This window comes from Drosophila sulfurigaster, chromosome 3 (assembly GCF_023558435.1).
Source record: "Drosophila sulfurigaster albostrigata strain 15112-1811.04 chromosome 3, ASM2355843v2, whole genome shotgun sequence".
Classification (NCBI taxonomy): Eukaryota; Metazoa; Arthropoda; class Insecta; order Diptera; family Drosophilidae; genus Drosophila; species Drosophila sulfurigaster.
The window spans coordinates 5,280,844-5,307,789 of record NC_084883.1 but is presented as its reverse complement, the minus strand read 5'-3'; the positions used below and the strand labels follow the sequence as shown (position 1 = coordinate 5,307,789).

General features: G+C 33.4%; 3 protein-coding genes and 6 non-coding genes across 9 annotated transcripts; 3 read left to right on the top strand and 6 right to left on the bottom strand.

Annotated features, from left to right (window-relative positions):
• Window positions 1-1,459: 1,459 nt before the first annotated feature.
• Trnae-uuc (transfer RNA glutamic acid (anticodon UUC)) lies at window positions 1,460-1,531 on the bottom strand. The gene has a single exon. It is a non-coding gene; the product is annotated as a tRNA-Glu (tRNA).
• A 236-nt stretch (window positions 1,532-1,767) lies between these two features.
• Trnae-cuc (transfer RNA glutamic acid (anticodon CUC)) lies at window positions 1,768-1,839 on the bottom strand. Its single transcript has one exon. It is a non-coding gene; the product is annotated as a tRNA-Glu (tRNA).
• Window positions 1,840-2,361: 522 nt separating this feature from the next.
• On the top strand, window positions 2,362-2,433 carry Trnae-cuc (transfer RNA glutamic acid (anticodon CUC)). The gene has a single exon. It is a non-coding gene; the product is annotated as a tRNA-Glu (tRNA).
• A 217-nt stretch (window positions 2,434-2,650) lies between these two features.
• On the top strand, window positions 2,651-2,722 carry Trnae-uuc (transfer RNA glutamic acid (anticodon UUC)). The gene has a single exon. It is a non-coding gene; the product is annotated as a tRNA-Glu (tRNA).
• A 103-nt stretch (window positions 2,723-2,825) lies between these two features.
• Window positions 2,826-2,897, bottom strand: Trnam-cau (transfer RNA methionine (anticodon CAU)). Its single transcript has one exon. It is a non-coding gene; the product is annotated as a tRNA-Met (tRNA).
• A 5,185-nt stretch (window positions 2,898-8,082) lies between these two features.
• On the bottom strand, window positions 8,083-8,156 carry Trnai-aau (transfer RNA isoleucine (anticodon AAU)). Its single transcript has one exon. It is a non-coding gene; the product is annotated as a tRNA-Ile (tRNA).
• Window positions 8,157-9,195: 1,039 nt separating this feature from the next.
• LOC133843047 (thioredoxin, mitochondrial) lies at window positions 9,196-9,832 on the bottom strand. The gene is made up of 2 exons (XM_062276405.1): window positions 9,591-9,832; window positions 9,196-9,539 (listed from the first exon to the last, which is right to left on the bottom strand). The coding sequence occupies exons 1-2, from the start codon at window positions 9,764-9,766 to the stop codon at window positions 9,275-9,277; spliced, it is 441 nt and encodes a 146-aa protein (XP_062132389.1). The 5' UTR covers window positions 9,767-9,832; the 3' UTR covers window positions 9,196-9,274.
• A 656-nt stretch (window positions 9,833-10,488) lies between these two features.
• Window positions 10,489-11,085, bottom strand: LOC133843048 (general odorant-binding protein 56d-like). The gene is made up of 2 exons (XM_062276406.1): window positions 10,945-11,085; window positions 10,489-10,890 (listed from the first exon to the last, which is right to left on the bottom strand). Exons 1-2 carry the CDS (start codon window positions 10,993-10,995, stop codon window positions 10,552-10,554), a joined length of 390 nt encoding a protein of 129 aa, XP_062132390.1. The 5' UTR covers window positions 10,996-11,085; the 3' UTR covers window positions 10,489-10,551.
• A 12,776-nt stretch (window positions 11,086-23,861) lies between these two features.
• Window positions 23,862-24,562, top strand: LOC133843478 (general odorant-binding protein 56d). The gene is made up of 2 exons (XM_062277050.1): window positions 23,862-24,018; window positions 24,093-24,562. Exons 1-2 carry the CDS (start codon window positions 23,968-23,970, stop codon window positions 24,438-24,440), a joined length of 399 nt encoding a protein of 132 aa, XP_062133034.1. The 5' UTR covers window positions 23,862-23,967; the 3' UTR covers window positions 24,441-24,562.
• Window positions 24,563-26,946: the final 2,384 nt, after the last annotated feature.

The window sequence follows — 26,946 nt, the reverse complement described above, 5'->3', positions numbered from 1 at the left end:
TGTGATTATGTAAGGGTTTTGATAAACTTGGTGAAACTTATATTTGAAAATCAATCGATATTTAATCATCATTGTAAATAAGACTTGTAGTGATAACGGACTATGGAATATACAGTAAATATATGTTAACAGACTGTCTTTATCAAGTGTTGACAACTCTTGCATGCTCGCTTTTATGCCAGAGAGACAGACAGACAAGTGGATCAGGGCCCAAATTGCAATTTGGTATTTTCTTGTTTTTCTCATTTTCGATTTTTGAAAAGGAAAAACACAAACTGTTTTCATTTGCCCGTTTTTGAATGCGCTTTTTAATTTAATTTTCGTAGGCAGCCGATGTCGATGTCGATGGCGCCACCGCCGCGGCATGCACTTCAAACACACACACACACATTATACATACACAGCAACAACAACAAGACCAACAACATCATCTCTCTCAGCTTACAAAAGCGCAGTCGAGCACCCAAACCGAAAACCCAAACTCAGGCCCAGGCGCAAACCCAAACCACATGGGCGCTCGCTTTCATGCGCTTCGTTTAGCAAAGTGGATGTTAAGTGTAATGCGATTTTTATGTAAATTTTTGCCGAAAAAAGAACTGAATACATGCCACACAAACATACACACACACACACGCCACGCCGCCGCACGCATCGCATCGTGGCTCAAAAGCGGAGGCGGAGGCAGGCAACAGTTCTGATGATTTCGTTGCCACGGTCACGGCCAGACAAACGGTCTGTCCTCGTCATTCATTCATCCTCTCTCTCCCAGTCTCGCCTTCGCCTGCCCTTTACCGTCAGCATCTCCTCCAACACACATCAATGAGTCACAGACTGCGATGCGCACAGACAAGTGGCAATATTCCCCATGTGGGAAAGAGAGAGAAAACAAGCGTGGGGCCTTCTGTTGCGCCCACTGTTACCCAACAGCAAGCGAAGCACTTAGTCCCAAAAAGCGTGCACGCTCTGCTCTTTAGAATATGCTCTCGGACTCTTACAAACTACATACTTCAGAATTGATTATTTTGAAAAAGTTTGTCATTAGTTGAAAGACCATCAGTACAACCGACAACTCTAGGCAGGAGCAACCCCGTCAGAATCGTGGTACTCAATTATAATCACAAAGTGTCATAATTTTGTATCATCAATTGGCCTTTTTAGTATTTGGGTAGAACGTCAGTCTACCACTACTAATGACAATCGTTCTATGCCAAGCGATAATCAAACCACCGCCATATTGCTAGAACCACTTGTGAATTAGAGCGCAGAAAACGAAAAACAAAACGCGCGATCACATCAACCAAATATATTTTGGAAATGTAATGTAATATTACATCAAATTATTTTTAAAATATTTTCTTAAGTAGAAATATCTTTTGTTTTTATTTTTATGTTCTAAATATTTTAAATACTATTCAAAGTATAGTTTACATTTCAAAGAAAAAATATCAAAAAAATTTACTTCCCATACCGGGAATCGAACCCGGGCCTTCTGGGTGAAAGCCAGATATCCTAGCCACTAGACCATATGGGATATGTTATGTCGTTTGACAAATAACAAATTTGTTTTCAGCAGAATTTCTCAGTTGCTAAAACCGAAATTAAACCAGATATACAAATAATAATCAGCCAAGCACACAAAACTTAACGCGAACTATTGAATTACAATAAATTAAAGTGACAAGATTTCTATACTGTAATGTATTTAAATTCCATATGTTTTTAAAGAATAAGAAAAAAAAATACACAAAAAAAAGTAAATTCAACAATTTCCCATACCGGGAATTGAACCCGGGCCTTCCGGGTGAGAGCCGGATATCCTAACCACTAGACAATATGGGAGATGTTCAAAGTTGTGCCAAATTTCATACATGAAGGGCAAGTATGAAAAAGTTTCATTGGAACCAAGAATTTATGCGTCTTTAGAAAAAAAATCAGGTAGTCTTTAAGTATTTCACGAGTAATAAAATGAGTCATTGTGCAATTTGTATACTAGAAAAAAATATCAGCTTGTCTTTATTATTCAACGAGTAATAAAATGAGTCGTTGTGAAAATATGTGTGGTGACTACACAAATTGAGCTGAAATGTCTTACTTCTGCCTTCCACGATAGAACAATATTACTTTCAAAAGTTAAATTTTGAAGAATGATTTACTCCTTATTCCATGAAAATGTGTTGAAAACTAAGAAATCGATTTTTTAAGTAATTTAAAACTTTGCTTAGAATTAATGAAACGAATTATATATGTATGAATTGCATTAGAATAAACTGTAGTCAGTAAACGAATGAATACTTCTCATTTTTCTTGTATGAGTGCAATGTTTCCAGACCAAATATGATATTTGGCAAGCAGATGCACATCTCCCATATTGTCTAGTGGTTAGGATATCCGGCTCTCACCCGGAAGGCCCGGGTTCAATTCCCGGTATGGGAAACTGGCTGTTCAGTTTGAAAACTATTTTTTTTATCAAACAAATTATGACTAAAATACGTTTTATGATTTTAACATTTTTATATATGTGTATTTTTCAAAATAATTTTTAATACATTATAAAATGTTGATACAGTGTGTATTTCACACTCTTTACAATATTTTAGTAAATATAACTTGGCTTATAACAAAAGAGATATTTGACACGTCACATAACATATCCCATATGGTCTAGTGGCTAGGATATCTGGCTTTCACCCAGAAGGCCCGGGTTCGATTCCCGGTATGGGAAGTAATTTTTTGCTTTTTTGATATGGATTTCTGATATTTTTTTTATGAACAACATGAACAAAAGAGAATAAATTTTTATGCAAAATAAAAAGTAAATTTCCACATAGCAGAGCAAGGTTTCGATCCTCGGACCTCTGGGTTATGGGCCCAGCACGCTTCCACTGCGCCACTCTGCTCGTTGTGAGTCTAACCCCTAATGTTCTACTAAAGTCAGAAACAAACAGTGCAGGGCGTTTGTTGAGCAAAATCTGGCACATGAAACACACACACACACATGCAGGCAAACACGCACGCATAGTGAAGGCGGCGAGCAGAGCGAACGAACTCACGTGGATTACGTATTTACTTAACTGTGGCCACACTCTGTTGACGACTCTTATCGCCACGTTGCATGCGACCGCTGCTTGTGCGTTGTGCCGTGCCCTCAAACCTCTTGTGTAGCACTTTTTGCTTGGTGCGCCAACGCTTTTTGCCTTTGGCACAAATATGACTTTAATAACCGCGCCTCGAGTGCAATTTCCTGTTGATTTTTGGCTTTTCTGTTTGTTTTACGCAGGCACTGGCGCTACAATGTTTATGAATTGCTTGTTAAAGCTGACTGCCAACGAGACTTTAAAAAGTTGCGAAATAGTTGATAATAAATATATATTTGTTTAATCAAAGGAAACCTGTTTAGTTGCCACTTTGTTACGGTACAAATTTGACAATATTTTTGGCAATTTCATTTATTTTACAAATTTGTTCGCGACACAAAATGGTTCAGTCAACGTATTGACATATTTGTCAATAAATTGGAAAATTTTAATTAATTTTCGCGCCACTTAAAAGCCAGCTGCATCGCTGAATCGTTGAATTGCCACGCCCCTCAATCGTTTGCCCATTGTGGGAAATGGGAAATGCTCACAGACCGCAAACACTAAATTGCAAATAAATTTGTTTAAATATGCAATGGCAAAGCGTCAACGCGTGGGAAAGAGACCAAAGTAACGCCACACTGCAGCATCACCTGAAAAAGGGTGAAGAGCCGAGGGTTGAGCATCACCAAACGGGGGGCAGTTGCCGCAGCGAGAGACATGAGACAAGAGACAAGAGACAACGACAACGTGCGGCATCAAATTTTAATAGGAAAACCCCAAAAAGTTCAAGCCACAAAGTCCATTTCCATGGAGCAACAGCAACAGCAACAACAACAACACTTCACGCTCTTGGCCATGTTGTTGCTGCTGCAACATGGCTGATGTACGTTTTTGGTTTTGGCCACGAAGATGTTGCATTGACATTGAATATTGATGAAAATAAATCGAATTTCCGCCAGACAACCAGACGAACAGACAGACAGACGGTCAGACTGGCGCCGCAGTCGAACGAACAAACGCAGTCAATGGATCTCCCAATGCAGAGTTAAAAATACACCAGTAAAACGCTTTAGTTGAGAATGGTTGATTACAAAATACCCCGTTTCTGAGGCACTACAACAGAATTTAAAAGTCTCTATAACTTATAATTTATTTTTACAGTCTTTACATGCATTTGATTTATTTAAGCTCTGCAATAATCGTATTGAAGCATATCCACAAGAAGTTTTCACCATTACATTTATATGTCAGTGAAACTGGCATTCGATAGAATATTTATTGGATAATATAAATCTTATCAAATAGCGACAATATGCCTCATTAAGTGATAATACTTAATTTTATAACAGATGAAAATCACCATAACTATATTGATGTCATTTTCTATTTATCATAGAACTTGTTTAATATGACTCACGATAGTTTACTAAAATATGTTTGTTCATCCTAATTTCAAATTTACTTTCCTAAATATGAAAGATATTATAAATATTATTATAGATTAATTATTAAGAAAGTTTTAGTTTTATTTCATTCTTTACCTAAACATTGAAAAAATCGAAGCAGCTTTAAGAGACTGTCCATTAAGCTCGAATTAACAGATTTTTAGTAGATCAGATAGATAATCTTCTACAATGCAAACCTTATATAGTTTATTTCAAGATTGTAGTTTTCAAGTTCGAATAAATCTTTAATCAAGATTTTTATTCTTTCTGTGTATAGAATAAATTTTTAGATATTATATTTGTTTATAGGAATCGTGTCTTCGACTTGCTCCATTAAATCTCTCACATGCTCAATATTTTCCTATTCTTGATGGAAGCAGGGTATAAAAATACAAAAATATTCAACAGCAACAACCACAGAAAGCTGGACATCTCCATATGCATGTAAGAGTCTGTTTATATTGATTGCCAAAATGGTTTGAGCCGACCAAAAGACCAAAAGGGTTCCGGCTGAATTGAGAATCTGCTTTAGTGTCAACATCTTCCCTGTATGAGTGTGTTGCACGTATACACGAATGTGTTTTATGTGTGTGCGTGTGCGAGTTAAGAGACATTTGTGGTTTCATCTGAGTTTTGTTTGAAGCGAAGTAAATGACTTTTGATACGGCCATAAAATTGCAACAAACTCTGAGCAATGATGGTACATTATTTAAAACTTTTCCATTCGATAAGAGTGCAAGTTTTAACAGGGAGCTAGTGGAAAAGGAAATTGCAATTCACTGCGATAACTTCCTTTTTTTTGCAATATATTGAAATTGCTTTTTATGCCACTGTTTGCTAAACTTTATACCAATTTTATAGCCTCTACTTTCTGTATCTCTTAAGGGTTTATTTGGTCAACAAATTGACTTTGAATGATTGATCTATATGAAGTAAGTAAGAAAGTGAGATACTGATTATTCATATGCAATAAAATTATATTCTAAAAGTATACATATTTAATATACCACAAAAATAATAAAATATACCGAAGGTCGAAAATACCAGATTGTCAAACAAAGCAACTAAGACGCTATAACACTAAACGTTTTTTGCAAAGCAAAAGTATTTCTTGACTAACTTCAATAAATTTTATCTGATCTCAAGTTAAATTTAAGGAATCCTAAATACTGTAGTTATTGCGACTTCAAAATTTGCTTGGTATTCAGTTTTTTCCGATTTGGTTGTCGGATGAAAGCGTGGCAAAAATATGAAACAAATGTGATCTGCGTGCAAAAAGAATTAGTGCTATCGAAAAAGAATTAGATCTCTGTCTCTTATCTTTAATCATCATATCAACTATAGAAATTAGTTATATTATGCATTACAACAACATTGGAACACTACAATTGCCACTTGAAATATCTTAAAGGAATAACAAATGTTCCATGTTATAAACTTACAAAATAATTATCGGTTCAATTATAACTATAACTATATTTCCCTGAAACTGCATTGATGTTTGTTAAACAGTGTACTTATCTATTTAAAAACCACAGCAATTGTGTAACTTTATGATTTTTTCTTTTTTTTTCAGTCCATTGAAATTGTTATTTTATTTGCTGAACTTTACACCAATAAAATTTACTTTCTAGTATTTTAATTTATTATTATGTATTATGTACAATAAATAAGATTATTTTTGAGATTTTTATTTACAGATATATAGTAAATTAAATAAAATCAAGGCAATCTGCTCCAGAAAAAAATATACAAAATAAATAACAACACTACAGTTATCATTTGAAAGATTCCAAAATGAATAACATGTATTAATGTATCATGTCGGAATATGAAAAGTACTATTTTTGTTATAAAATTACCAAATACCCTGACTCTACATCCATATTTGCAAAAACTGTGCTCTCAATCATTTAAAGACTCCAATATAGCTTATATAGCAGTTGTGTAATAACTTTATGATTTTTTCAACATTTGATGCCCTTGCTCTCTGTTTACATTTTTCCCTTTTGGTCATTGCTCACGATTCGCGTTGCAAAAACGTCAATTGGCCCTTCGATACGAGGAGTTAACACTTGATTTGTATTTAAAAATTATTGACCAATTCATGGCTGCTGATTAAGTTTGTGTTTGTGTTTGTGCTTGTCAAACGCTCCGTTGCAACGAGACTGGGAGCAAACGAGAGAGAGAGAGACAGAGAGAGAGAGAGAGAGGTAAGAGAGAAAGCAGTCAATTGCTGAACGGTGGCAAGTGATTGATTTTTACAGCCACAAGGCAATGGACACGGTTAAGGGAAATTGCATAAACGCCACACACTGCACGAGTACGGCCCATATGAAAATCCAATTTTCCAGTGATTGATCATACACACATCCACAAGCACACACATGAACACGAACGAACACACACACATACACATGGCCATTTCAGAAGGTAGTAAGGGAAATTGTCAGGTTGATGCTGTGGCAAAGTTTGTTTGTTGGCCATACGCAAAAATAATGTAATTAAAGCAATGTTTGCATAATAAAAATTAATATTTGTTGCATTTTGTGTCACAGGACACAACTCAGACCGAACTAGAAGCGTTGCATTTATTGTCAATCCTTTCACTCTGCTTCTCTCCTCTCTGTTCTCTCCCGTCTGTTCACTTTTGCTATTTACCTAGGGTGTAGTACAGTTGTCTGGCAGCGCTTTATGCGGGCTGTCAAAATCAGACAGTTTGCACACATGATGTACCACGTGCCCATCCCATACAGATATATAGAGAGAGAGAGAGAAAGAGCAAATCCTTTGCCCAAACCCAAGGCAGAGATTTGTGGAGTCCACTCTGGGTTCGGCTTTTGTCCGGCCTTCTGTTTGTACAAGTTTCGTTTCACCAAATTATGTGTTGCAGCATATGGAGGGGAATTCACACTGTGCATCAACAACACACTCAACAGAGTGGCAACAGTGTCGTCTCACAGCTCACAGTCGAGTGTCTGCAACGTTTGTATGCAAATATTGAAATAAGTCTTAATTGAATACAAATACTCAATTACATTGCGGCAAATCTATTTTGCGGGTCCAGCGCAAATGTGTAAAAGCAAAATATCTGATTGAGCGGGTGTAAGGAGTGACATTCCCATTACCTCTAGAAAAAACTTCTTCAATTGTCAATTGTTCAACACTTTTGCTTTATAATTGCAATTTTGTTTATGGTCCATAAGTGTCGCCAGCATTTTGGCAAGACCTTTTCTCCTTTTTATGTGCACTCACATTCATTTTATCATCAGCAATTATAGAGATTGTATTTTACTAAAATTATTGTTATATACATAATTACAAATTTCTTTTCCTGCTCTACCTTTATTTACAATCCGTCTATATTAAAAATAAGTAAATTATATAATTAATAATAAATTCACAGAAAGTTATCCAATGAGTTCTGCATATATGTATATACATATGTAACATCTTTTCAGTTGCTTGAATTTATCTTTCATGGAGATCAAAATATACAAATTTGAAAACTTAAAAATATGTAAATATTTAAAAAATATAAAACAAAAAGTTTTTTCAAGTGGCCCATGAGGGGATCGAACCCGCGACCTTCGCGTTATTAGCACGACGCTCTAACCAACTGAGCTAATGGGCCGTTGTGAATATCGCCTGCTCAAAGATTTACTCGAAAAAAATCTATTCAATATAGCATTTTCTATTTCACATAAATACCTCATTTTAAATGTATTTATATCTATCTGTTTTAACAAATTAGATAAGATTAAATGAGGAACTATTTCAAGGCAAAGTTATTTATAAGTATAATTTATATTTCTATTGATAGACAAATATAGTTTGAAGATTACCTAGTTTCGTAATCTGATGCGCAAGAAATTAAAAAAATGTGCTAAAAATATGCACATTTGATTATTTTTGTGAATATCATAACAGATGATTTCTAAACTATTAACATTCACAAGATTTTAATTAAAATTTTGAAATTTAAGAACTAAGCATTTCCTCGATTAAATAATATAAGATTGTGGCTACATCTTCCACACTGGAATCATCTTTCAGCCAGTTTTGCTAAGCTAGTATAATAAATTTAGCTGCATTTCGTATGCTCCCGTGAGACCACAAGATTTTGCTCATGACATGCAGCTTGGAGTTCGATGTGGTAGCTTAGCGGGGGGAAAGAGAGAGAGGACAGCTCAAGTAACTGCCGAGTAACACATTTGACACTTCATTAAAAAGCAACATTAGCAAAATCAATTAGAGAGTATTCCCCAAGCACACAACATGCGACATAACCAGCCAAAGTAAATAGAGATGGATAGATTCCGTACTCTTATGTATATAGACCAGAGTGAGACGGGGAGAGAGAGTTTCAGTAGCTTTTGTTGTTTTTGGCTAGCAAATAAACAAACAATTGAGATACACATGAGATACTCGTATTGTATTTGTTGTTGGTCTCCTCTGACTCTGGCTCTGCTCTGCCTCGATGCTGATTCACAAATTGTTTGGCAACCAGACAGGACGAGAGACCAACAAGAGTTGGAGACGAGTTGAGTCGAGTTGAGCTGAGCTGAGTTCAGTTGAGACTTTGTTTACATTTTGAATTGCCGGCGCCGATATTTGTACTGGTAAATCGCCAGACGGCAAACTTGTTAAATGGAAAATTAATTAAAAACGTGTTGTCTCGTTGATAAACAAGTCATTTTTAATACAACTTTAATACGATGCTCATACAACAGGACACCTATTTATCGGCTTTCAACTACTAGTCCACTCTTTATTACTGCGACGTACGATTTCGTTGAGCCAGTCGCGTAAATATTCCGAGGTCTGAAGACCCACCATTCGATTTAGCACCTTGCCATTGTGCATCACCATCAGGGAGGGAACAGAGGCCACTTTGTAATCCAATGCCAAGTCTGTTAACTCATCGATATCCACTCTGGCCAGATGCACCCTTCCCCTCTGTTCGTTCACAAGATTGGCAATGCGTGGAGCAAGTGCTTTACAAGGAGTACACCAACTGGGAAGAGTATTATTTAGATAACTATATTAAGATCTTTAAATCTTCTACCTTGCATGAAAGTCCACAATAACTGGTTTGTCACTGCGCTTCACTTTCTTTTCAAACTCCTTGACACTCTGAACATCGAAAATGTTTCGATTGGCTACGGGCTTCGTCTTCGCCACATGAGACAGTCTAGATATGTAATTAATAAGATTCTTTTTGGGAAATCTCGACTTCGACATGTCTAAAAAATTTGTTTTGAATTTATGTTGTTCTAATCGAAAGCAAGCTCAAATCTATACTACAATATGAAACACAAAAATGTAAAGTTAAGATCTCTAGACAGAAATGCCAAAGGTTACTAGAAAATAGAAAATTGGTTTATCTTGGATTTTAAATAAGTTGATAGATATTTATGCTTCCTACACACCTAGAAAAATTCTGTAAACAAAATTTAATTTTTCAATCTCTTAAGATTGGAGAATTTCCAACTTCAATGTATATTACTGTAAAACAAAGAGAATATTTCTTGTTTTAGTTTAAGCAATTTATTTGCAGGAATGTGTGATTTTAAATTAAGAATGAACTTTTGCATTGAGCAGATTTCTCCCAATCTAGAATTATTATAGATTTTTTTTAATATTCAAAAACTTTGTTTCTCAATTTACTATATTACTCTATAATAAAGCCAATATTTCTTGTTTTAATTTAAGCAATTTATTTGCAGGAATGGGTTAATTTAAAAAAAAGAATGTATTTTTGCATTGGGCAGATTTCTTCTCTCTATTGAGTACCCAATCTATAATTATTAAAGATTTTTTTTTTTAATATTCAAAAACTTAGTTTCTCAATTTCGAATTTTTCTTGATTTTACCACGATATGTTTTGTGAAGCTTCAATCTTGTTTAGTAAATTCTAACACTTGAACTATCAAATTTGAAATTAAATTTTTTCGCATTTTCAATGTTCATTCATAACAGTTTATTAATAACCAACAAGCAATACAATACTTTACTTCATACAGTATTTACAATTCAGAATGATTCTTGTGGAAGCACTGGAAATGCTGATAAGCAGTATCACACTTGTCGGATCCTTTGATGGAACCACATTTTACCAGCATTGCCTTGGTGGCATCAACACCATCCACTGGTCCCAATTTCTCTAGAGCAACATCCGGCTTAAATTGGCCATCGACCATTAATCCCATTTTCTCCATCATGCAGTTGGCATAGCATTTCACCTTTGGATCGGGATCGTCATAATTGCCAGTTCGCAGAGCAAAGGCTTGCTCCTTGGTTATACCCTCTTGCTCCACACACTGCGCGGTATATTCACGTAAAGTTTCCATCATCTCTTCTGTTATCTGAAATTATGTGTGTTGTAAAATACTAAGGAATTACTGAAATCTGATTCTTACTTTAGCAGAAGCTATTGCCAGACAGGCGATCACCACAATCAGTAATTTCATTACGAATGTTGACTAAATCCTGATGTACTCTGACTGTTGATTACATTTGAATTCTGCTCGCTTTTATACGCTGCTCTTGATTAACAAAAAAGTTAATCGGGTTTTTGTTGTTGAATGCATTTATCAAATTTTTTATAGAACAATTTTGAATAGTAATAATGATTTAGTTTCCATTGTGTTTATTTAATTGTTTGCTCGAGTTACTAAACTCAACAATGTGAGCAATTAATTTTTTTTTGTGTGTCACTCTTTATCTGACATTTTCATACTCTTTAGTGCTAAAATTGCGTTTGCTTTGCTATTATATAATTTGTTTGTTTGTGCTTTTAGTTTGCATTGATGAAGTTGAATTACACGACTCTCCAGGGAAAACTCTGCTTCAGATTTGTCACTTTGTAGGAAATGTTTATTGAAGTCAAATTGTTGGGATTTACTAAAATTAAATTGACTTTACAGTATTAAATTGGGAGAACATAAAATTTATTAACAATTATTTACCATTCATTATCAATACTTATAATAACTTTTTGTTATCAAATTTAAATTTTTATATCCACTATCCATGATACTGTATGAACGTCATAGTATAGTTATACGAGTATAACAAATAGTAAGATTTTAGTTTTTTTTAAATTGGTGTATTTTAAAAATTAAACCGCCTTTATTGAAAATGTTTAGCGGGTATCCCACAGTCGAACATAATTGACTGAAGTTGTATTACTTCTTTGTGCTAACTATTGTTAATTAATATATGATTTTTTGCATTACATATTTATTTACATTGAAATAAAATTGATGTGAATGAGTAAATAGTCAGCAGTAAGCCTTGTTTTAAGCATTTAATTAAATAATTTAATGTTTTAAAGCAGAATTCTTGAATTCAACAAAACAATTTCAACAAAATAAAGTACTATTGTATTGTGTTTAGTGAGTGCTGGGTATCTCGTAGTCGTACACACTCTTGTTAACTCGTATTCTTGGGCAGCATTCATGCTGTTAATGCAGTCTACTTGACAAAGCTCGAATGAGACTGCTTTAAATTTGTTTGCCTTGGCTTGGTCAGCAGCACAGCTCCTACAACCACAAAGTTTACCCCAACATATATTGTGTATAAGTATATATCGTATAGATTTGGGTCACATTAGATCACATGCAGCTGATAACATTAAGCAGGCACTTTCTCCATTTTGCCATGTTTGCTTGCGCCAAATGAATGATGAGCTGCCTCTATCTCACTGTGTGAGTGTGTGTGGCTTTGTGTGTGTGTGTTTGTTGTCTAAACATTTTTACGATTCAGGGTTAGAGATAGGATAGGCTGTCATTCTGCTGGGCTTTACATAATCTTTAGTGCTTAAGGAGCGGTCTTTCAGCAATTAGTTTTTGTGTGTGCTCTCAATGTGTATAGATAAGTAGCCAAGTTGCAAAAGAGTTTTCTAATGTGGCCTCAACTGATGGATGATTGACATCCGGCTGACAAGTAATAAGGATGAGTGACGCCTCAACCAACTCAAATTTAATGACCTTTTTCGCAATGCAAACATGCATAAAGTAAAGCATGCTGATACATAAAATGGAAATCATAAAAAGGATAATATGTGGATGTGTATTGGGCAGACTAAAGAAATCATGTGAAATAAAAGAAAAGTATAGTTACTATAACTTTTAAGGAATGTATTCTATGCCTTAGCTAGAATTTGCTATTTAAATAATATTAATGTGTAAAAAGGAATTTTATAATAGTTTTTTGTATTATAATATAGTACAATATATAATATTAACGCAGTCTCTGCAGATATGTGAGAATAAATAATTAAAAACTAGTAAGTAAGCTACTGTGGAATATGCTTGACTGTGAGATACTCGTTAATCATTGTCAATAAAAGCAAGACAGTGCGGGATTATTCTTAAAATATACCCGATCAATATACCAAAAATACTAAAATGTTTGGAATCAATATACCAACAATACTAAACTTAAACAAGATAATTAAAATATACATACCCAAGTATATCGATATAGTATTACTTTGAAAATATACCATAGAATACAAAAGATACCAGATTGTTAATGGACTGAGTAAGACCCTACTTCCATTTTTTGCCATACAAATTACTTTCATTACTATGGTCAATAATTCAAAGCAGTTTCTGTTAAGTTGAGCTATTAGTACAGCTAAGAAATAGTTTTAAAGAATAATAAAAAATGGTTACTAAATACCTTTTGAAATTATTTTTTTTTTATATGTTTTATAGTGAGTAGAAATAGCAATTGTAAAGTAGATTCCTATACAATAACATTATATTTTCGATATGTTAATTGCCAAAAATCATTGTGCTCTCCATAATTTAATCAATATACGTGCAAATATATTTTCATAATGATAAAAGATTGTTGGGTATGCTATAATTTCTAGTTTATTTCAAATTAAATGAGTTTTCCACACAATCATAATGTGTGCGATAATGTTAATGTTCGTATTTTCGATACCACACTCGAGTGAGACTGTTTGAATAGGGGGCGTGTGGGTGAGTGGGCGTGGCTAGGTGCTGCAAATGTAATTAAAAAACTTTCAAACCGCATCAACATAAATGCATGGCGTAGAAAATTCTATGCATTTGACAATTTTCAGTTGCCAAAAGTTGACATTTTCTCTCGGCGACTCTGCGGTGAAATGAGTGTGTGTATGTGTGTGTGTTAGTGGATGTATACACACTTATGTATGTATGTGTTTGTGTATTTGGTCGACAATGACGACCGCTAAAGAGAGTGTGTGCGCTTGTATTGTAATTTGCGAGTTTTCAGCTAAATGAAATGCTTTAAAAGTTTGTTATTGTTCATAAATAAATGCCAACTCGCATTCATCGATGAGCAGACGGTCATTTGGAGTGTTAAATGCTTTTACGAGTTTTCCATTCGGTAGATAGCGAGGTAGATGGAAGGATGGTAACAATTTCATTTATTTTAATTGAAGGCAATGCATATCCCTTTAGGGTGGCCAAGGCCATAAAGTGTGTTGGAGAAAGACATTTCGATTTAATTGCATTTAAATCGCAGGCCCAAAACACCTTAATAGACCATTAAGGTGTCCAGCAACAAAACTCCTTGCCCCAACCCAAATTACATAGAAAAAAGGTTTAGTTGCAATATGTGTAGGTAATAAACATTAAAAGTCGACATTTAATGTTCAATGATGGCCTCAAGTGAAGCCCGTAAAATGTATGAAGGTGAATTTAATCAATTATAGAAATTTATTGCACTGAATTATTGATGATAGAAAAGTCTAAAAATCGAAATCGAAATTGCCATTTTTCTTCACACTCAACATTCGCAAAGCTATACATAAATTATTCGACTCATATATTATCCTATCCATAACATATATAGTTTACTCATCGTTGTTTTCATTCTCCACACACCAAACTGGCGCCAACAAGCAAAATGTTCCCCTCTTTCAGCCGATGGCTTCATAATTTTCCATTAGCTTTATTATATACTCATTTGCGCAAATGTCTTATATCATTGTTATTAGTAAATCTTATGCCTATGATTATTGCTTCTCTGTACTTCTATTTGTATCTGTGTATGTGTGAGTGTGTTTGTTTTTATTTGCGGCTTCGATAAGCTCCCTCGAAAACAGCTTCATCAGAAATTGTGGGGCAATTCCTTTGGGTATCCAGCTTTATGGTGGAGCAAGGTTGTTGAACTTTGTTCAACATTATTGGGGTCAGTTGGTAAATGCGTGGATAGTTTAGCTTTCGAATGGAATGCTTAGGGGTTGCTTCGACACTATGGGGGATGCTTTCTTTTATGTTTGACACTGCTATGTTAGATATACTTGGATGATGAGTTAAACATTTTAATATGGAAAACTAATTAGTTATTATATTACAAATTTTGAATTAAGTATTTATGATAATTTATTTATTTTGTAAAGTCTACTTGCGCCGTAGTACATCAATAATTATGATCCCTGAAAATTTGGTTGCGATTAGATAAAAACTGTATTAGTTATCTAGAAAGAATCTTTATAATGAAAAATATTAGGTATATTTTGAATAGAATAGTTTATCGATACACAAAATATAACTTTCGATAAAACTGAGCATTTTTTGGTATATTTATAATATATATATTTTAGGAGTAGCACCTTACTGTTTTGTCCTTTCGACTGTAGCTTTCTTACTTGTTATATATAACAATAATATATATATATATAACAAACAATATATATATTATATTTTCTCGTAATATTTCTACCATTAAAATAAAAGCCAATATTTATAGGTTTGTTAAATATTTTCTTTTTTTATGTTATCATTCTATAATATAGAATATGGCTTAAAATATAACATTTACTGCTTATTTACTTTTCAATGTTGTATTCCCTTATCGGGTCAGTTAAATTAAACCAATTATTAAGCAAACTATTTGTCTCCACAACGAATTTTAAAATTAAAATAGACCTAAATTCAAATGAAAAGCACTTAAATCTAATTACTGTGTCGCAACTAATGTGACTTTTTAACGTAGCGAACAGTTTGCTAAAAACAAAAAAAAGTTGGCTACGATTGCAATGCAAATGACAGAGCTTAGTGTAGAACAATTTCTGCTTAGTCATTTCGTAGGAGAAGTTCATTTTAATTAATTTAATTACTGATATTTGCATATTTTTTAGCTCTCATCAAATTAAAATACACGTGGCGACGACTCAGCAAACAGAACGCATACGTGTGCGAATGCAAGTTTTTTTTTATCAAATAAAAAACACAAATACAAATTCGAATTGCGGATTTTCGTAACTCTATATTATTAGAAAATAATTAAAGAAGTGAAAAAAATACAAAACTTTCTTCGTTTACTTTATTTCGAATGATTAATTCAATATAACCTTATCTATAATTAAGTTTAACAGCCTTTAATACAATTCAACAGCACTTATTGTTAAATACAAAACAACATATACACTGTTTGAAAGGCTTATCATAAATTCCAAGCATAACCCATTGCACTGGAATGTGTTTAATATCAAAATACGCAGTGTTTCACCAAACCCTAAATAGTATTCTTCACACCGCAAACCCGAAGTTGGCTGTAATAAATCTCAGCCCGCAGGCACTGCAGCTCCAAATGTTGATTGCAATAAATATAATAAACAATTTGTTGGGTTTATTTTTCAAAATTATTTACTTCACACCACTCATCGCTTCATCTTTTTGCTTGGCGAGAAAACGTAAATAGAATATTTTATGCAATTTATTTTGATCAAGTTGAAGTGCCTAAATATTCTTTGGGTGTTGTCGATGCACTCGTGCGTCTCAGGCAATGCAAAATTATGCTGAGAGCGATGCTTAGAAAACAATGTACGAAACACAATTTCATCTCTGCAGACAAATTTCATTTGGCACAATAAAGAGATATTTATTGTCGAGTGAGTTGAGCGAAGAGGCTTATTTATGAATTCATATAAAAATTTAAAAGATATTCATATAATCCACAATCTGATTTCGATTAGAAAATCTTAACAAATTTGTGAGAATATCTATCAAATTGAATGTGAAATCAACCTAAAAAGAATTATTTTGTGTGGCTCATATATAAATCATACATATGTACATCTGTATGTATATATGAAACATAAAGAACACACACTAGTTTTTAGTTCTCAGTTGCGCCTAAAAGTATGCACCACTTTTTAAATGTGAGAGCGATTTAAATATTCGTTTTTTTTTTGTGTAATGAATCTATATTTCTATTCAGTTTAATTTATTATCTTTTTCTTTTATTGGTTAATTCTATTTAAGTATAAAAGATGAAATTACAATCCAAAAACTAAAATCTTTGAAGAAAAAGATTATACTGAAAATTGCATTGCAATATTAAGTATTCCAAATGGCATAGTAAAAGCCACAATTACTTGTTTTAAATACATAAATATCGACTAATGATATATCGGAGCTAACATCGACGTTAAAGTTAAAAGAGTCAGTTTCACGCGCATTTCTCGGCATTTGAGCTTAATATTTTGTATTTGAAACTGGCCTACCTCAATTTATCGTTTAAATAGAAAAAGCCTTACAACCGACCAAATAAAAAAAGAACTTTCCTTTTTCTACATACGAGTATTAACTCCTAGAATATATAGAATTTTCCCTAGAAGTGCACCTGCTTCTGGTTGGGAACTACTTTCTTTTGACGCCTTTGACTTTGCGACAAAATAAAACGCATTTACTGCGCAGCTCATTACACACTAAAAAGGCAATCGAGCATCAAATTACAAAGAAAATAAAATGCAAATGGCTTTTCTTGCCACTTTTACCGAGTTTATTTTGGTTTTTTATTTGTAGATATTTTTACCCTGCAGTAAAGAATTACGCTTAGATAAGCGTATTTGTAAAGTGCCTAGAAGAATTTTATTTATATAGAAAATAAATATAAAATACATATATTCATTTCAATTGGTTTTCTGTCGGATATATTTTAACTTGTATTTTAACTTGTATTGTATGGCATAATACATTTGTATATACTATATAATTTATTTAACGTAGTGTATGCAGAATTCGTTGCTGAACCTTTTAAAGGTTGGTTTTTCCCTGTCTCGCTATTTTGAATGCGTTGTCAGGTCCAATTTCATGCAGCTGACCATGAGCGCTGTGCCTTGTAATTGCTAAGCTCTGGATTAAACAATTTCCACATTTAACATGGCGCATCTTTAACCTTTGCTACAATAAATTTCTAGGGTTTTTTTCCCGTTGTGTTGTTTTGTGTTGGGTGGGTCTTAATTTTTGGCGCTGCGATAAGAATTTTTAGCGACGTTGTCATTTGGGGGCTTTGGCTTTTACGAGCCGGCGCAAAAGACGCATATCCTTGTTTTGGTCCTGTCTCTCCGTCTCTGCCTGACTTTTTGGATGCTGCTGCTGCTGCTGCCCCTGCTTGTTGTGTGTGTCTAATTAGATGCTTTGCCTAATTAGTTGGTTTTATGTGAGGGCTCTTTATGCCTTTGGCTTACCTTTTAGACGCAAATCTCTCTCTCACACTCGCTCCCTATTTTCTCCTCCTCCCCTTGTTACTTGGCGCAAAGAAGCCGTGTAGGGTCCATGTCGATATACTCTCGCATGTAAGTGCCGAGAGAATGTTATAAACTTTAACGTTTATTAAAAAATTCCATGCACAAGGGCCATGACAATAATGTGAACTAAAGCAGCGCATTTGCTGCTTATTTTTGCCGGCGCTTCAAGCAAAGCACTGTTAGATTTTTCAATTTCTTACAAAATGGGTGCTGCATTCCTTCACCTGACTGTCTTTTGAACCCTTCTTCCCTGTGCACAGTCCCCACATATGAAGTGCCTGAGTTTCCTCTTCCTGGGGTTGCTTTCAGTCTTCTTGGAGTTCAGCTTCTCCTCCAATCCGAACCGAACCGAACCGAACCGAACTGAACTCAACTGAACTTGTCACAAAAGAATTCATTTTGTCGCGTTTGGAATTTTCTGCCAGTTGGCAGAAATATGCATTGTGATGCTTTTGTTAGCTTTCCTTCCTCATCTTTTGCGCATCGCTCTTTATTATTATTTCCGTTTTTCTTTCCATTTACGATTTTCGCCTCTTTTTTTTAGCAAACTGGAATTCAATAAATATTGCTAAAACACTCACAATCGACAAGGGCGGAGGCAAATCAACAGAATTTTCACATCATTTTTTCTATTTCTTCATTCCTTTTTGTTTTTTCTTATTGGTGCTATTTTTATAAGCATATTTTGTGACCCTTTTTTAGTGTCCTGGAGCGCATTTTGGCCCAATTTTATGACGCGTTTTGTTACCAAAACGAAAATTTTTGGTAATATGAGCACATTTAATTGCCTAATTGTTTTGTTCTTGGCATTTTATTGCAATGCGGCCACGTTTTTTTATGACCGCACGACATTTTCTCCTTCTTCTTTTGTTTTCTCTCTCTCTCTCTCTTTGTATTTTTTTATGACTTAATTACTTAAATGCGTTTTATTTTCCATGCGGTTATAATCATAAACAAATTATAGAAGTGGAAATTATGATATCTCTCAGCGGACTTCGTCCACGACATTTTATGTCCTCCGATGAGATTTTTATCAGCTTCATAAAAAACTTGCAAATACTATAAAAAAAAGTAAATAAATTAGCAAATTAAGTACACAATTAGAGATATATTATGTCTGTAATAATACATTTTGATTTGCGAAATTATTAAGCGAAATTATTAAGCAAACAATACATTAAATTTTCAAGATTTCATTTAATTTTGAATTTTTATTATTAGACAAACTTATACTTTATAAGATTTAAATTTAATATTTCTATTTAATAATCTTTTTATGATAGCGAGTTTAACTTAATAACAATATTACAAGTTTCACATATTGATTGACCAATTCAAATTGAACTATTTTGAGATCGAGTGCAATAATTAGAGACTTTTTTCCCGATTTAGGATTTTGATTTTCCAGCGGAATATAATAGGTTGATGCTATAAATGTATTTTCTTAAATAGATTTTAAGAGAAATTAATTATATTTTAAAAGATTTTATTAATAATTACAATTAGATATTATCTAATTCATTTCATTATTACTTATTTTCTATTAAAATTAAATTTTATGTTCACGATTGCAAGTTTTTGCTTAAAGATTACTGAAATTGAGAACATTTGAATTTGAGATTATTTAACTATTTAACTAATATAGGAGGAATAATATCTATAATATAATATATATCTGACATATTTAAAACTAAACTCTTAATGAGAACATGTTAATAATTAAGAGCATTAGAATTACACTTTTAATTTTATTTAAGTATGGCCCAATTGAAACTAAATTTATTTTGAGATCTAGTGCGATTAGATAGTAAGGCACTTCAAAGCACGTTTTATCCTTTCATCAGTGAAAGGGAATATATACACAAAGGATACGCAGCGTGCCTTCATTATAATTTAAATTAACTGAATTTGCTTTATTTGATTTAGCTGCTTTAGTGTTTCGCTCGGTTTCTGGCCCATTGCTGAGTTTCGGTACATATTTTCGCTCTAATTGCGTGGCCCAAAACTGAGCTGGCCGAGATAAGCCTTTTGCAATGGTCCGAGGTCGGGTAAAGCTGAAGCATGAGGAGAAGGAGGAGGAGGAGAAGGACGGAGGCGATGTCGGAACCATTTTGAATTTATTAGCCTGGTGGGCCGAGCTACGCATTTGACCCTAGAGCAGAGGTATGTATGTATATGTATGTATGTATATTCACCTTCCCACGTCCCGTTTGGGGTTTTATGCCAGCCTCAGACTTTGTTTTTTTTTTCAATTTTTTTTTCTTTTTTTGTGAAATTAATGCGGCAAACACTAATTAATTGCGCAGGTGTTGCAGCTGTTTTACCTGATGCTTTTTTGTTGTTGTTGCACGGGATAAGCCTAATTGAATTTCTGTAGGCTTTTGTTCGGTCGGGATACAGATATCGCAGAAGGCTTGCTTGCACTCCTTGCTTGTCCTTGGACAACGTGACAGTAATAAATGATATATCGACCATTAAAGGTTTAACTGGGGCCATCATTTGACCAAAATGTGGATTTATTAAACGCAAATCTATATGAATTGTAGTTAAAACGAAGCTAATTCTCATTTATTCTCATTTAAGTATTAAACATTTAATTTAATTATTTTGACTTTGCCAAATAACAAGTACATAATACAATATTTGATTTAATGATGACAATAAACATTTGTGATACGTTTTGTTTTGTAATTATTTATTTTTAAGAGTTTTTAATGTTCATAGCTAATAAATTTACTTGCATGACTTCGCACATCTCATTTGCATATAACTGAGAACTGACTTAGCGTAGCTTTTTGGCTTGAGCTGTTCTTGCTTTTTGCTTTGTGAGTCTCTTGCGACTGCGACTGTGACTGCTGCTGGTTGTATTCTTTGGTCATATCGCAATACTATATAATGTCAGCCATAATGTTGTCGTCAAATAGTTTTTCGCGTGACATTTGCATTTCAGTTTTGCTTGACATAGCTGCCACAAGTCCCCACCGGGTCCAATGACATTTCATTAGCTCTAAGGGCTACTCTCACTCACTCACTCACTCTCTCTCATGGTCTCAGTTGTAACGTGTGCCACTGTTTTCATAGTCGTTTTATGTGCTGTTTATATTTTTATGGCATGCCACATAGTATTTAATATATATATGTATATATATATGAATATATACATATTCAAACACACACACATATAATATATATGAGGTACATGGCACTATTAATCCCACTCCTACCTAGCGCTAACAGTCTATCATGTCTACAATAAAAGAATTTTATTATTTTCTTATATGAAGTTATAAAACGCGTGGCGTTTCCTTTGCATACTCTGTTAGTGTGTAATAAAGGGTATACTCATTTCAATGGTTTCAATTTATAAAACTGACGTATAGAGAAAACATAACCAAAATAATAAACTACTTAAAACTAAATTATTAATTGTAATCTGTCCGCATTTATATAAACAATACTCCTTTATCTACAAGTATACGGATTTTTTCTATTCTTCTTTTCTTCTTCTATTTATACTATAAATACAACTATACCTAAGTACATACTATTTTCTTCTTTTTATACTAAATATAGTACAACAGTACATATACTATTTTCTTCTATTTATATTATAAATACTACTGTCTACTTATATACTGCATTCTTCTTTTTTCCCTGTCGCCATTGTTATCGACACTTATGTTTTAGTTTTAACTATTTCAAAAATTTATAATAGGTTTTATAATAATTAAAATTGAAACATATTCAATGCATATCTTGGAAATTGGGATTGTCTTTAGTTCTGTGTCTAATAAAATATACTAACTATACAACTTACGATTTTCTATTCATATTTAAATACAGGGTAATCTTAGCATATCACTCTTTGGCCATAACCAACACTCTTCCCAGTTGAGTTTTTGTTGCTTTTTGGCAACTTTTTTTTCTACTTTTTGTTGGCTACTTAAGTCACAGTTTTTTGTCCTGGGCGCGTTTCGTGTTTGTCGTTATTATTGTCTATAAATCTATGGCAGTTACAGCAACAACACGTTGACATTATGAATTTATTACTATTTAAATATTTTATATTTGTTGTGGCCCTGGCAGGCGACGATGGCACCCAATAAGAGCTCTGACATTCTGTTATTGTTATTGTTTTGGCTGTTGCTCTTGTTGCTGTTGTTTATTTGGATTTCTCATCGTTTCGTTTCGTTTCGATTCGTTTTGTTTGGGTTGGCGTGCGTAACTATTTATGAGTTTGTCTGGGTAAGTTTCTGTGCTCAACTCCCTCAGGTTGAGGCACTTTTCTGAAACCCAGATAGTTGGATAGCTTAGTTTGAGTAGGTCATGAATTATCGATGCTGTCAGCAGTAAATATTTGTAAAATATGCGATATAACCTTACTTACTATTTGTTGCACGAACACTCGCTAGGAAAGTTTTACGTTTCATTTATAATGATCCCGTTATGAGTGATCGCAGATCGATTAAGTTGCATACTTAATTATCACGATGACTAGGCAACAACTTTACAGCTTGTTGTCTTCCCGACATACAGGTTTCTGATTTTTGGACTTTGAAGTGCTGATACTCTATAGTCTTGGCGAAGATTGTTTAGAATTTAAAAGTGCAGCTAAGCATGATTTAGCATCTAATTATTACGAATTAATGAATTTCTACGAAATATTGTTAAATTTTTGATTTTAGGGTAATTTTAGATACGTTTTGACCTCCAGCTTTAGCTAGTTCTTTCTATGAACTTTGGAACTCAAGTTAGAGACTTTGAAGCGAATTGAGTCCAATCACAGATAGCTTTTGCCCCGAAGTTAAATCATTTATTTGAAAACCGGTATAACTATCTCTATACGTATTCGTATGTGTATCAATTTGAAGATTGCTGGCTGTAGGTTTATTATGGAAATGTACTACAAAAAGTTGCAATACCCAGTGGCGTAGTAGGGGGATCATTTTCAATACAATTTGAACTATATACAAAATAATAGAAAAACTAAAGTCAAGCACTAATGAACAATTTATAAAATTCTCAATTAAACAAATCGAATAATAATCATTCCATTTATTTTTTGTGAATAAAATTTGTTATTCATATAATTCATATATTTATTTACCTTTATGAAGCATCCAATTATGTCTCATTTGGTAGGCTGTGCCAGTAAATTAGCCCTGAGTAATGGGTATTTATTTAATTAACGAAAAAACGAAAACTTGCTGCATCGCTGCACCGACTGACACTCAACAACAAAAACATCGACAACAACAACCCGAAAAAAACTCATTGAAAATTAATATTAATGTTAATTTTACAAATTACTCGAAGCAATTAACGCCTGAGAGTCGAATTCGTAATGCCGACCAACAACAATGGCACATTAAACTTGGGTAAATCACTGGATTTGTCTCGCCATCATCTCGTACTCAATAGCTGTTAAGGTCGCCAGATAACAATGTGTTTAGCAATTAAGAATGCTCGACTCGAGAATATCCTATACCCAGAAGTCTTATTAAGCAAACCGATAAGATCAGCAAGTAATTGAAGACGTGTTTCTTACACAATAAAACGCTCTACAAAGCCAAAGAAGTCTCTCAGAAGTAAGCAGGGTATATAATTAAAGTCTTTATAATTTCTGATGTGCGGAGCAACAGAGAGTGAGCGATAGAGAGAATAAAAAACGATGCGATGAGATCTCGGATCCATTAAAAACGAGAGTTAAATAAACTACTCTTCTAAAAAGCTTAACTTGAATACTGTTTGTGATCAGCCAGCTATAAAAAATAAACAGACAAACAAAATAAACCGAATGCAAAGCATGAGCAAAGTTCAGAGATTCGGATGATATAAAAGCGAATCGTTCGATGAATCAAACCAACAGTGTAAAAAAGCAAACTCAACTACCAACAACACCATGAAATTCCTAATTGTTCTGGTTGCCTGCGTGGCTCTTGTCGCCGCCGATGTAAGTTGTGAAGTTGGTTTGATTACAACATTTCATTTTAATCCCTACTCCTTTTCTACTTTAACTTTGTTTAGGAAATCAAGTTGACCGACGAGCAAAAGGCCAAGGCCAAGGAGCATGGCGCTGCTTGCATTGCTCAGGAGGGCATCACCAAGGAGCAAGCTCATTCTCTGCGTGATGGCACTTTCGATGGTGCTGACAACAAGGTCAAGTGCTTCGCCAACTGCTTCCTGGAGAAGACTGGCTTCCTGGTCGATGGCCAGATCCAGCCTAATGTTGTCCTCGAGAAATTGGGTCCCATTGCCGGCGACGATAAGGTCAAGGCCATTCAGGCCAACTGCGACTCTCTGAAGGGTACCGATAAGTGCGACACCGCCTACCAGTTGTACCAGTGTTACCACAAGAACCATGCCCAGATCTAAGTCAACTGAGCATACAACAAAAGGTATTAGCATACACGCACATTTTAAAAAGCATCTGTGAATTGTTAACTAATTGAGAAATGAATAAAAACATGTAGATTGTTGTTAAAGATAGAAACTCAGATTTATTGTTCAAATCTTTAAATATACACTTCAGAAAACAAAACTATGAAACTTAACTGTGAAACCATTTCATATTAGGACAACTTGTCAGCATGACAACGCAAAATAATAATTATGAGCCAAAAATGAATCTCTGTAAATAGTTGACAATTTATTACAGTCTATAATGAATCCCTCTTTTGAAGCTCAAAATGAACCTATAAAGAGTAATATTATATTATAAAATTAATCTTAAAGTAATTTAACATAATTCAGAAAAAAGTATAACTGTAATAATAAAGAATTCGTGCAACTACAGAAGATAAATTTATTTAATTTACTGTTAATTTCAGCATTATGCGTCTCTGAGTTAAAACTTAATCAAGAATATTTGAAGGAATTCATGTAGGAAGCTTCCCATGATTTAGTTTATCTATTTGTAGACTCAATAATTAAAAAATATAGACAAAAAATATGTGGAATAATCCCAATATTATCGATTGTAATACAGTAAATTGTCATTGCCGATACTTACTGTATTTGATTACTTATTACCATTAACACAAAGTCATTTTACAACTTCATTAAAAGCTATTATATAGAAGTCATTGCTAATGAATGAATTCGAGTGTGATAAGACTTGAATTTTTTTTCGTATCTCTGTTTAAATAATAAATTTATGAAAATTGTGTAGTTTAAAAAATCTAATAATTGTTATATCGACACCTTTTAAATATATTTTAATATTTTTAACAGAATATTTGAATACTTAAAGCATTTTAAATATAAATTCATCTGAATTTATATTGCATATTAAAAATAAATGAAGTAATTTTCTTAACGGCAAGCACAAACATATAAAATATTTATTTTTTCATGGACATTATACATGATTATATACATATTCAAGCATACTCACACACTTCCACATATTATCCATACGCTGTTTATGTGGAATAAAGGGTATACTCATTTCAATGGTTTCAATGTATATAACTTACCTATATATAATTACTTAAAACGGCCTAAAAACAAAGTATTAATTATTATCAATAAGCAATGCGCATTTGTAAAAATTCAATTAATGTTGTATATACAATATATATTTGTCTCTTCTATTTATATTTACTACATATACATATTTATATTACTATATTCTACTACAAGCCAACTGCGATTCTCTGAAGGGCTTTCCAGTTGTACCAGTGTTATCACAAGAACCATACCCAGATCTAAGTCAACTGAGCACAGAACAAAACTAATTGAGAAATGAATAAATACATGTAGATTGTTGTTAAAGATAGAAACTGTTTAAATCTTTAAATATACACTTCAGAAAACAAATCTATGAAATTTAACTCTGAAACCATTTCACGTTAGGCCAACTTGTCAGCATGACAACGCAAAATAAAGATAGTTAAAGATAGAAACTGTTTAAATCTTTAAATATACACTTCAGAAAACAAATCTATGAAATTTAACTCTAAAACCATTTCACGTTAGGCCAACTTGTCAGCATGACAACGCAAAATAATAATGATGAGACAAACACAAATCTAGGTAAAAGTTGGCAATTTATTATAGTCTATAATGAATACATCTTAAAAAGCTCAAAATGAACCTATAAAGAGCCTTAATTGGAACATTATAAAATTAATGTAAATAAAAATCCTTAACACAATTTAGCTAAAAGTATTGTAATGATAAAGAAAACGTGCAACTTCAGAAGATTAATCTATTTAATAATTTACTGTTCATTTTGGAATTACTCATCGCAATATTAAAGCAAGATTCAAAACTTATTTAAGAAAATTCTTAAGAATTCATTTATGAATAAAACGTTAGTTTCACATGATTTAAACTATTTGATTACTTATTAACATGGACATAAACGCATTCTACAACTCCATTAAAAGCTTTTATATTGAACTCATTGCTAATGAATGAAAAATATCACATAACTCGAGGGTGATGAAATTTAAATTTATTTTCGTATCTCAGTTTTGATCTAAATTCATAAATAATAAATGTATGAAAATAATTGTGTATTTTAAAAAATTGTATAATTGTTATATCGAACTCTTTTTTTATACCCGCTACCCATAGAGTAGAAGGGTATTATAACTTTGTGCCGGCAGGAAATGTATGTAACAGGTAGAACGAGGCATCTCCGACCCTATAAAGTATATATATTCTTGATCAGCGTCAACAGCCGAGACGATATAGCCATGTCCGTCTGTCCGTCTGTGTGTCTGTCCGTCTGTCCGTATGAAACACTGGATCTCAGAGACTATAAGAGATAGAGCTATAATTTTTTTTCGACAGCATTTGTTATGTTTGCACGCGGATCAAGTTTGTTTCAAATTTTTGCCACGCCCACTTCCGCCCCCGCAAATCAAAAAAA

Excerpts from the sequence above, each read along its gene's own strand:
- LOC133843478 (XM_062277050.1), top strand. The coding sequence starts at position 23,968 with ATGAAATTCCTAATTGTTCTGGTTGCCTGCGTGGCTCTTGTCGCCGCC. Across the intron at positions 24,019-24,092 it reads TGGCTCTTGTCGCCGCCGAT|GAAATCAAGTTGACCGACGA; the intron begins GTAAGTTGTGAA and ends AACTTTGTTTAG.
- LOC133843048 (XM_062276406.1), bottom strand. The coding sequence starts at position 10,995 with ATGAAATTACTGATTGTGGTGATCGCCTGTCTGGCAATAGCTTCTGCT. Across the intron at positions 10,891-10,944 it reads TGGCAATAGCTTCTGCTAAA|ATAACAGAAGAGATGATGGA; the intron begins GTAAGAATCAGA and ends ACATAATTTCAG.
- LOC133843047 (XM_062276405.1), bottom strand. The coding sequence starts at position 9,766 with ATGTCGAAGTCGAGATTTCCCAAAAAGAATCTTATTAATTACATATCT. Across the intron at positions 9,540-9,590 it reads ATTGTGGACTTTCATGCAAG|TTGGTGTACTCCTTGTAAAG; the intron begins GTAGAAGATTTA and ends TACTCTTCCCAG.